Source organism: Garra rufa, chromosome 17 (assembly GCF_049309525.1).
Source record: "Garra rufa chromosome 17, GarRuf1.0, whole genome shotgun sequence".
Classification (NCBI taxonomy): Eukaryota; Metazoa; Chordata; class Actinopteri; order Cypriniformes; family Cyprinidae; genus Garra; species Garra rufa.
Genome location: NC_133377.1, coordinates 33,816,917 through 33,829,349, shown reverse-complemented (window position 1 = coordinate 33,829,349; position 12,433 = coordinate 33,816,917). Strand labels below are relative to the sequence as shown.

Below are 12,433 nucleotides of genomic sequence, written 5' to 3'. Positions count from 1 at the left end.
AGGATTAATTTCTATAATTTCTTCCTGCCCCAAACAAATTAATAATACAATTATACTGACTCCAACCTTGAATGGTATAGTGTAATATGCTTTTTTATTTCAGAAAAATGCTGAGCTAAGGATCTTTCTATTCCTCAAAGAATCCTAAGAAGATGTACTCAACCGTCTTACATAATGATAATAATAATTAAAAATGTTTCTTGAACAGCAAATCAGCATATTAGAATGATTTCTAAGGAATCATTGACACTGAAGACTGGAGTAATGATACTGAAAATTTAGTTTTGATCACAGGAATAAATTACATTTAAATAGTTAATTTAAATAGTAAAAATATTTCACAGTATTACTGCTTTTGCTGTATATTCGATCAAACAAATGCAGGCTTGTTGAGCAGAAGAGAATTCTTTACTAGTAGTTTATATTGTAGATTTTGTATAATTGTACATTTATTTATTTATTTATACAATACAGTAATGAAAAAACACTCTTTCCCTGTATTATAGTAAAAATAAAAATGAGAGAAAGGTGTTTAACTTTTTGCCACAATGCAGAAAATATGACTGATTCTAAAGCAAACATCAACAAAATATCATTTATCTTTGATTTTGGGGTGAAATATGACCTTTTTTGACAGTTTTTAATGAGCTTCACCAACCAAAAATATCAAACAAAAAACAGTTTCCATTGCAAAGAGAAATCTTTTACTTTGTTCATACCATTCTCTCGGCAGAGTGTGCGTCACACAAATACGGCACATTTACAAAACAAACTATTTCCATTTTGTAGGTTCTGGTGTTGAGCAATACACAATAATTAGCAGTTAAGGACAACTTGTAAGGTGCCTAATACACAAAACGATCAGGAATGTTAACGGTCACTCTACAAATGCAAAGTCTGAATCATTTCTATTTATACAGTTAATATTATTACCATTATTATTATATAAAACAAATCTACACAAAATATAGAGCCAAATATTTACAGAGAGCAGGATTATTTACAAAAAGACAACTTTCAGTGATGCATCTACACAAGTATAAATATATATGTTAAAACGTCAGTCTTTGTTTAGAAGTTCACGTTGACGACATCACAATCCCGCCATCTGCGAGAGCTGCGCTTTAAATTGTTGTGCCAAGTGCGAGAGGTCCGTCACGCGATCTACCATTTCCTGTACGGCGGCCGTGTTGGGATAGTGAAGCGCTGCTATTTTGGTGGCGCCCACGACTGTCTTTAGCATCTCGCACAACATGTTGCTTAAGTTCATGACGCGATTCGCCACTTCAGCCACTGTGGCTTGTCTCGACAGCGTGTCCCCGATAAACACAAGCTTGTGGGCGCTGAGAATAACGAATTTGCCATGCGCAACGAAGATTCGTGGAGGTTGCCCGGCCTTCACGCAGCCGAAAAAAGCATCTACCGCATTGAGCAGAGTCACAAAGTGCTGTTCGCATTGGTCCGCGTAGAAGCCCAACAGTTGGCGATCACGCAAACACACCGGAGCTCCGCCTCCCATGGAGAAATTAGAGGAGGAGTCTGGAGAGGAGGAGGAGGAGCCTGTTGAGTGTTGGTGGGAGATCCATTTGGTGATGTCGTTCTCTACGGGTTTGATCACTTCCTGTTCAAGCTGTTTGAACTGGTTTAGCTGTTAAGTGAGAGAAATTCTGAGTTAGAACTATTTCAAATGTTTGTTTAACATAAAAAAACTGAAAAATAGAGCATAAATGCTTAGCAGTGTGAGGACACAACCACCCTACAATGATCAAATCCATTTACTCCAATGATAAAATCCATTTACAAAAAATCTAAACGGTCTCAATTATCAAGCTGTTTTGATTTTCTGAGCAATATGATGTCATATTGCTTAGGCCCCGCCCATGGCTGCTGACAGACTGTGCCATATTAGCAGCCATTTGCAGCTGTAGCGACAATGTCTCGTAAGCAATGCAGGCGTTTTGTTTTTGGATGTAAAAGTGATCATAAGTCTTTATTTTCTCCTGACATTAGAGCCACTGAGGACGCAGTGGATTAGTTTTGTTTCTGTGGTAACGCACCACAGAATACACAAAAAACAGAAGGGAGGCGGGGTAAGATGTAGCTCATTATCATTTAAAGAGTCATGCACTGAAACTTGTTGCTGTGAACAGAGCTGTTTTTGATGATTTAAAAAGTGTTGTTTTACATGACCAACCAAAGTATTTTGCAGATGTCTTTAAAAGACACTAAAGAATCATACCAACTTGTGGAAAATGGGTATTCGATGTCCCCTTTAAAACAAATGAAATTAAAAATGTAAAAAAAATATTAAAGATATCGTATGTACACTACCAGTTAAAAGTTTTTAAACAGTAATATTTTTAATTTGCATTTATTTGATCCAAAGTACAGCAAAAAAGTTACATAAAAAAAAAATATATTTTTTTTAATATTGAAAAATAACTTGAATAATTTTGAATTTATTCCTGTGATCAAAGCTACATTTTCAGCATCATTACTCCAGTCTTCAGTGTCACATGATCCTTCAGAAATCATTTTAATATGCTGATTTGCTGTTTAAAGACTTATTATAATTACTATTATTATAATTATTATTATTATCAGTATTTAAAACAGATTATTTGATGAACAGAAAGATACAAAGAAGCATTTATCTGACATAAAAAGCTTTTGTAACATTATACACTATACCATTACAATTAAAATTTTGGGATAGAAATTATAGAAATTAATACTTTTATTTAGTAAGGATGCTTTAAATTGATAAAGACATTTATAATGTTACAAAAGATTTCGATTTCAGATAAATGCTGTTCTACTGAACTTTCTATTCATCATAAAAACCTAAAAAAAAATCTACTCAGCTGTTTTCAACATAATGATAAAAATAATAATAATAATAATAAATGTTTTCTGAAGGATCATGTGACTGGAGTAATGATGCTAAAAATTCAGCTTTGAAACCACAGGAATAAATAACATTTTAAAATACATTCAAAGAGAAAACTGTTATTTTAAATAGTAAAAACTTTGGATCAAATAAATATAGGCTTGGTGAGCAGAAGAGACTTCTTTAAGAAACATTACAAATCTTGCTGTTCAAAAACTACTGACTGGTAGTGTAGTTTGTGTCTATATCAGAACTAATCTTTGAAAAAAAACCTTTAAATTTATCTTTAAATAATCTGTTTGCCTGATTTTGACATATACAGTTTTAAAACAACTGAAGAATGTGTAAACATATAGTTTCTATGGGCAGCTCTCTAGGCTTAAGTTTACATGCCACAGGAACCATCTGTTATGTTGAGATCTGTGCCTGTGAGGCTGTTGTAGTGAAACTCTGATATATGGTGAACATATGGACACTCTTAAGATCTCACATGATGCAGTTGTTGTTAACTGACTTGGTCAACAAAACCCTTTCACTCATGATGAATCATTTACACCTGAGGTGTGAAGAAAACAAAGGCTTTTGACACCTTGTTCTTTAACCTCTTTAAGTCATATTCTCCTGGTGCTTCTATTCTTATCCAGTCTAAGGTTGATAAAGCATCTGTCACTCTGTATTTCCGCATTAATCATAAGCTACTTCCTTGTTGTTTGTTGACTGACACACAAGCTGTGCACGTGTCGTTTACCTGTTCTTGTCCAAGTTGGACTTTGTTCTGTTTGGTGATGTTCTCCTTTTCTAAAAGTTCCTTCTGTTGTCGTTCGAATTCATCTTTCCCCTGTGAAAATAACAAAAGGTCAGTGAGCAAGTCAAAACAATTTGTTTCAAAGCAGAAACTAGTGTTTCAATGCCCCAGTGAGCAGCCAAAATTCAAATTAAAAAGTCTGTCTTTATTTGCCTTGTGAGCTCAATTTAAATAAGCAATCGTCTCTTTTTATTTTCCTCAAAAACCTGGTTTGGCAGCATTTAAACTACCCTCTTTTAGCCTTTTGCTTGAGATTTAAGTACATGCTTAGATTTTAATCCCAACAGCATGTCGTTTTTGACATGCTAAAATGTAAGGGATCTCATTTCTAATCTCTGCATCCAGTATTAACAGATGATAGACTAAAGCGGATGAACTGTATTTCAACAGTTTTGCAGTGCAGGTATTATTTTGTAACCTTACTGTTTTTTGTTTTGTTTGTACATGCACTTTAAAAGATAGATGGACAGATGGATGGATAAATTTGAAATAGATAGATAGATAGATAGATAGATAGATAGATAGATAGATAGATAGATAGATTAGAAATAGATGATAGATAGATAGATAGATAGATAGATAGATAGATAGATAGACAGATTAGAAATAGATGATAGATGGATGGATGGATGGATAGATGGATAAATCTGAAATGGTGAGACGGTAGATAGATATATAGATAGATTAGAAATAGATGATGGATGGATGGATGGATGGATGGATGGATGGATGGATGGATGGATGGATAGATAGATAGATAGATAGATTAGAGATAGATGGATGGATGGATAGATAGATAGATAGATGGATAAATCTGAAATGGCGAGACGGTAGATAGATATATATAGATATAGATAGATTAGAAATAGATGATGGATGGATGGATAGATTTGAGATAGATTAGAAATAGATAGATAGATAGATAGATAGATAGATAGATTAGAAATAGATGATGGATGGATGGATAGATGGATAAATCTGAAATGGCGAGACAGTAGATAGATATATAGATATAGATAGATTAGAAATAGATGATAGATGGATAGATTTGAGATAGATAGATTAGAAATAGATGATAGATAGATAAATCTGAAATGGAGAGACGGTAGATAGATATATAGATATAGATAGATTAGAAATAGATGATAGATGGATGGATGGATAGATTCGAGATAGATAGATAGATTAGAAATAGATGATAGATAGATGGATAAATCTGAAATGGCGAGACGGTAGATAGATATATAGATATAGATAGATTAGAAATAGATGATGGATGGATGGATAGATTTGAGATAGATAGATTAGAAATAGATAGATAGATAGATAGATAGATAGATAGATAGATAGATAGATAGATAGATAGATAGATAGATAGATTAGAAATAGATGATGGATGGATGGATAGATGGATAAATCTGAAATGGCGAGACGGTAGATAGATATATAGATATAGATAGATTAGAAATAGATGATAGATAGATGGATAGATTTGAGATAGATAGATTAGAAATAGATGATAGATAGATAAATCTGAAATGGAGAGACGGTAGATAGATATATAGATATAGATAGATTAGAAATAGATGATAGATGGATGGATGGATAGATTCGAGATAGATAGATAGATTAGAAATAGATGATAGATAGATGGATAAATCTGAAATGGCGAGACGGTAGATAGATATATAGATATAGATAGATTAGAAATAGATGATGGATGGATGGATGGATAGATTCGAGATAGATAGATAGATTAGAAATAGATGATAGATAGATGGATAAATCTGAAATGGCGAGACGGTAGATAGATATATAGATATAGATAGATTAGAAATAGATGATGGATGGATGGATAGATTTGAGATAGATAGATTAGAAATAGATAGATAGATAGATAGATAGATTAGAAATAGATGATGGATGGATGGATAGATGGATAAATCTGAAATGGCGAGACGGTAGATAGATATATAGATATAGATAGATTAGAAATAGATGATAGATAGATGGATAGATTTGAGATAGATAGATTAGAAATAGATGATAGATAGATAAATCTGAAATGGAGAGACGGTAGATAGATATATAGATATAGATAGATTAGAAATAGATGATAGATGGATGGATGGATAGATTCGAGATAGATAGATAGATTAGAAATAGATGATAGATAGATGGATAAATCTGAAATGGCGAGACGGTAGATAGATATAGATAGATTAGAAATAGATGATAGATAGATGGATAGATTCGAGATAGATAGATAGATAGATAGATAGATAGATAGATAGATAGATGGATTAGAAATAGATGATAGATAGATGGATGGATGGATAGATTTGAAATAGAGAGATGATAGATAGATAGATAGATAAATCTGAAATGGAGAGACGGTAGATAGATATAGATAGATTAGAAATAGATGATAGATGGATGGATAGATTCGAGATAGATAGATTAGAAATAGATGATAGATAGATGGATAGATTTGAGATAGATAGATAGATTAGAAATAGATGATAGATAGATGGATGGATAGATTTGAAATAGATAGATAGATAGATAGATAGATGGAGAGACGGTAGATAGATATATAGATATAGATAGATTAGAAATAGATGATAGATGGATGGATGGATAGATTCGAGATAGATAGATAGATTAGAAATAGATGATAGATAGATGGATAAATCTGAAATGGCGAGACGGTAGATAGATATAGATAGATTAGAAATAGATGATAGATAGATGGATAGATTCGAGATAGATAGATAGATAGATAGATAGATAGATGGATTAGAAATAGATGATAGATAGATGGATGGATGGATAGATTTGAAATAGAGAGATGATAGATAGATAGATAGATAAATCTGAAATGGAGAGACGGTAGATAGATATAGATAGATTAGAAATAGATGATAGATGGATGGATAGATTCGAGATAGATAGATTAGAAATAGATGATAGATAGATGGATAGATTTGAGATAGATAGATAGATAGATTAGAAATAGATGATAGATAGATGGATGGATAGATTTGAAATAGATAGATAGATAGATAGATAGATAGATAGATAGATAGATCTGAAATGGAGAGACGGTAGATAGATATATAGATATAGATAGATTAGAAATAGATGAAAGATGGATGGATGGATGGATGGATGGATAGATAGATGGATAAATCTGAAATGGCGAGACGGTAGATAGATATATAGATAGATTAGAAATAGATAAAGATAAAGATATATAGCTAGAGAGAGATAGATGATGATAGATAGAACAATATGATTCTTACCTGTAGGTGGACGTAGTCATAATCTTCCATCCAGCTTTTAACGCATTTCTCGCTGTTCATGTTTGCTTTGTCGTGTGATACCGGGAAAGGTTTGGTCTGGGCTCCATAACTGTCATCCTCCGTTGGGGTGCAAGTAAAGGGGTGAACAATGCCTTCTATTGGTGCTCTGCGGAAAAGCAGCTCTGCACTGCCCCCTATTGTTGAAGCCAGCTGCTTGGCATCGTCAGGCACTGTCCGTGACACCATTACAAAACGTTCCAGTTCATCACTCTTGTTGTGATGCTTTGCACCCGTTGCTAGGATGTTAAGCGCCCAACTATTGTTTTCAAGAGTCTGGTGTGTTTGTTGAAGAATCTGATGGGAATCTTCCAGTCGTTGCAACTGGCGTCTCAACTTAGAGTGCAAACCTGGATCAGACAATGTAGTGGCATTCACAGCCGCTCCACGACCAAATGCAAGAAACTCTGCAAGTGTACACTTGACGCGCTCCAATGAAACGCGGACCTCATTGGTGTGACGGTCCATGAAGCTGTACGTTCGCCAGTGAGGTGATGCCACAAGAGTTTGTAGGGTGCCAACTGAAGACTCCAGACCTTGCTGGAGGCGAGTCAACCTCTGGACCGCAGAGTCTAGATCCAACGCTAGACGGCCCTCGGCAGGTGATCCGGCGGAGGAAGAAGACGTCGACATACTGCTGCGAGTGCTTCCCGTGCTGGAAAACGACAAGCGGTTGACGCCTTCGGTCACGTCACCGAGTAACCGAGAGTCTCCTGGTGGAATATCGTAAACTGATTTATTCCTGTCTCTTTCAGAGGAAGCGTGTCGGTGCTGCGGCATTCCACGTGGAATATCGTACAAGTCCTGAGATCCACCTGTGGCCAGTTGGCTGGCGGGAACGTCGTAGATGCCGGCGCTGTCGTTCATGCCCCTTCGGGACATCGGCTCAGAGCTGGGCGGGAAGTCGTAGTTGGAGCATGGGGAAGCTTTGGAGAGTGACGGTGGTGGAACGTCATATATACCTTCTTGCTTGTGCCTCGAAGGCTGCGGAAAGTCATAATTCCCTTCATCTTGTGCGACGTTATTCTGACAAGGTGGCGTGGAGTACACCTGTGGGAGCGAGAATATGGTTAAATATGAAGTACATGTGCTTACAAGAACTAGAACAAGAAAGAGGAAATCGTTAATTTTTGTAGCTTTAAGGATTTATTTATTAGGGGTTCAAACGCATAATGCTGAAGACATATTGTATTTGTTAGAATGGCCAAGGATCAGCAATCTCCACATTAAACTGATCTTGCAGACCAAACCGTAAGTTGTAGAGACTTGAAACTTGAAAGGACGTTCGTACTCACATCGGCGACAATGTTACAAAGGCTAGCCCCAATCGTCCTGATGGGGGCACTACAGCATTCGAAAGTAGAAAATCGCTCATAACTCCTAAACTGTCAGTCGCAGGCTCAAGTGTCTTTTGTCGGAATCTTTGGCTCACGCCAAACAAAACGGATGCTTTAGATTTGATCGTGAGCCTGGTGAAAATTCAGGTATTTAGAATTTTTTGAAAAAAATACTCTTGCATACTAGTCCTAGGTTTTTTGCCCGATTGGAACCAAACCAGTGCAGAAAAATTCTCTGGAGAGTGAATATCAATAATTATCAAAAAAAAGTTTAACTTTCGACTCACCGTCGCAAAAGGATGCCAAAACGTTCGAAAGGGGCAGGGACACTTTTAGTAAAATGCCTATAATTCCTAAACGGAAGGAGATATCTTCGCCAAACTCAGAACACCTACGTAAGAACTCAATCTGAGGTCACAGGAAAAAAAATAGCGGAGCTTGGCCACTTGGTGGCGTTATAAGAGGGAAAAACATACAAATGGTTATATCTACGCAACCATTTGTCCTATCAACATGAAAATTGATATGCACAGTCTTGGTCCAAAGTGCCACAAGTGCGTATCTCAAAAAAACATGGCCACTTTTGGCAGATGAAATTATGAAATTTGAGCAACTATTAGACAAGGTTAACTCGATTGGAACAAAACTAGGTAGGCGTTTTTGACTCATGACCCCAAAGGTTTGTGAGAAATTTGAAAAAAAATTGGCCACTGGGGGCGATATCGCATTTTTCAAGGGCATGAGCGATTGTACATTGGACAGCTTTTTGCACATACACGCAATATTCGTATCATATGATAGAACTCCTCATTTCGGACAACTTTGCCTCTACAACCACTGCTGTCAATCAAATCGTTTGTTAAATGATTGAGAAAATGTAAAAAAAAAATACCTACTTTTGCGAACTAGCCCTAGGTTTTTCTTGGGTACAAGTTTAGTATTTAGTGTTTGATAACTTTACTGAATTTCTGTTTATTTCCAGTTTGCTGAAGGGTACAGGTAAATAATGGGTTTATGTGATTGTTTTAAGCTCACTTAAATTAGAAGTTTTTTTTTCATCGATTGACAGCACTAATATTAATGTTTTTCAAGGTATTATATCGAAATGGGAAATTCCAATATCGTGACAACACTAATACAAACTGAGTTTGAGTCGCTGACAGCCTATTAAGTCCACTTGTGCATTTCCATCATCACCCTAACCCTAACCCTAAAACCTTGTATAGGATATGGAAAATCCTGCCATCCAGCTACAGGATAAAACCTGGCATTGACCTGACAGCATAATGGGAGTACATGGGGCGTGCCAACAGCACATTGGTCAATAAATAAACACAGCAGCCTGTAAGTGATTTCTGTCAAGCGTAGAATCTATCTTTCAAAGTGAGTCCGGGTTTCCGCAAGCCCTAATTAAATACGACTCTAATAATAGGCTTCCACATACATCCAGTTTATTTCAAACAAACTCGAGGCGCTGTGCCGCATTTCGCCAGGAGTAGCGGTGAAACATAAGCGGGGCTTCAACACAATTATTTCTGTTTTGACCTCCTTGCAAAGTTAAGAGCACTACTCTTGAGTTTGACTCCAACATTGCTGGCAAGCTAGGCTTTAATTTTGCTAACCAGGGGAAAGTAATAAAAATCTGAGTATTTATTTCTTTGTAAAATGTCTGGGAAATAATAGCGTTTGGTTACGAGGCAAAGAACAAGAGCTGCATCAGGGTTATTATAGTTAACTAAAATAAAAACCATAAAAATATTTTCAATACTTGAAATTGAATAAACATTTACTGAAATAAAATAAAACATTAAACTTTTTTTTTCAGCTTGTTCCAAAGGCAACATTTCTCAGTTTTATTTAGTTTAACTAGTACAAAACTGTACTAATAGTATTAAAAATATATAAAATTAAAGCATTTGGACTTTAAATTAATATTTTTTTAAGCTATACTTTGCATATGCTAATTATCATGACATTATAATGAATATTAAGAGCTGGAGGATTTTCATACCCCTTGTGATGTTGGCGGTATGTCATACAGTCCTTTTGATCGCAGGTCTTGGGAAGGAGGGGTGTCATAGAGGCCTTGGGCTCTGGGAATGCTGTGTTGTCCGGATTGTTTGCCCGCCGGAATATCGTACACCTGTGTGGGTGTTTAACATGTAAATACACGTATGCAGACGTCTTTATGAGTACATGTGCTATTGAGAGTGACACTTACCCCCTGTGGCCGAATCGGAGGAACATCGTAGAGGTCATGAGATGAATCTGCTGCAGGACTGTAAGCGTACGTTTGCCCTACACGGACTGGGGTCACCACCTGAAATGAGAACACATGCGTTAAAGTTGAAGGCAGAAGATTTTATTCATAGGTGAACTCTGTCATAAAAAGTGCTATTAGTTGAGGTTCTCTTGACATGTAGGAGAAATTGAGGCGGAAAACACCCTACAAAAAACGTTTTTACAACCATAAGAAATTAAAAATGAACAGTATTAGTAATAAAAAAGAATTATCCAAATAATTACTAAAAATATATACTGTGTAAATATACTATATATATACATATACATTTGTATTATTTATTTACTTATATATTATAAATCAAAATTATATATAAGAAATATTTTTTAAATAAATACAAATAATATAAAAGTAATGAAATAAATAATAATAATAAATAACCAGTATATATATATATTCGTTTGTATTAATTAATATTATAGTAAAAGATTATGCCTCGTTTAAACTATTAAATTATAAACAATATTTATTGTTTGTTATAAGTAATGACATAAATTATAATAAATAATGAATTTATAATATGATATATTTTATATTACAATTTATTAATTATTATTGTTAATTATCTTATCATTTTAAATAATAAAAACATTAAATATTGTTTATAATAATTATACTACACTTATACCTATATATTTCATTATTTATTAATAATAATTATTATAAATAATAATTATGCCTCATTTAAGCTATTAAAATTATAAACTTGTTGTTATAAGTAATAAAATAAATTATAATAATATATAATAACAATAAATAATTAATATAATATTTAATATTACCATGTAATATAAAATATTATAGTGATGATTTATTGTTAATTTATCTTATAATTTTAAATAAACAATATTGTTATACTATAATTATACTACACTTATTATTTATATATAACTATTTCATCATATATATATATATATATATATATATAATGTAATTATACTACTGTTATTATGTATATATAACCTATATATTTCATTATTTATTATATGTATGTGTGTATTTTTTGTATTAATATTTCTTTATTATTTTAGATTTTGTATCATATTTTATATTGATTGTTAATTATCTTCTCATTTTACATAATAAAAACAATAAATATTGTTTATAATTATACTACACTTATTGTTATTATTGTTATTGTTAACTAATATATATATATATGTATGTATGTATGTATGTATGTATGTATGTATATCATGAAGCATAATTATGTACTATTATTTATACATTTAAGCTATTAAAAAAATGTGTATATATATACTAACCTTAACCTTACCTGTAATACATAGTGTAATATTAGTAGTAGTAGTAATATAATAATATATTATTAGTGATTAGAAACATTATTTGATATATTTTTTGAAGTAATATTAGATGCTTTTCTATTATAGTAAATAATTATGCCTCATTTAAGCTCACTTTCTGATCACAAACAGCTGTGGTTGCTCAGCCACAACATACTGCTGCAACATGCAAAACAGCTTCGGTGAGAATATGGTGCATTGTGTATGTGACTAGATTAATGCAACCCCAAACGGAGACTCTAATAGCGTGATCTGTCTTACATGCCTCCTCGGTTCCAAACATTAATATTTGTGTCACCTTGTACATTTTAAATCTATTAGTTCCCTCTATATTCCTCCAATTTTCTTTCCATCTTTTACGCCCCATATCCCTCTTCTGCTACAGACAGAAGCATCTTTGGAATGTACTTGGTCTCCGTTCGTTCTTCTCCAA

General features: G+C 33.8%; 1 protein-coding gene across 1 annotated transcript in view; it reads right to left on the bottom strand.

The window, feature by feature from the left end:
- Positions 1–681: 681 nt before the first annotated feature.
- LOC141289619 (enhancer of filamentation 1-like) overlaps positions 682–12,433 on the bottom strand; it is a 41,373-nt gene continuing 29,621 nt past the window's right edge. Inside the window, exons 3-7 of the mRNA XM_073821772.1 lie at positions 10,616–10,714; positions 10,406–10,537; positions 7,001–8,107; positions 3,639–3,728; positions 682–1,648 (exon numbers count right to left, since the gene is read on the bottom strand). Coding sequence (XP_073677873.1) covers positions 1,094–1,648; positions 3,639–3,728; positions 7,001–8,107; positions 10,406–10,537; positions 10,616–10,714 — 1,983 coding nt within the window. The 3' untranslated portion in view covers positions 682–1,093. The remainder of the gene's footprint in view (positions 1,649–3,638; positions 3,729–7,000; positions 8,108–10,405; positions 10,538–10,615; positions 10,715–12,433) is intronic.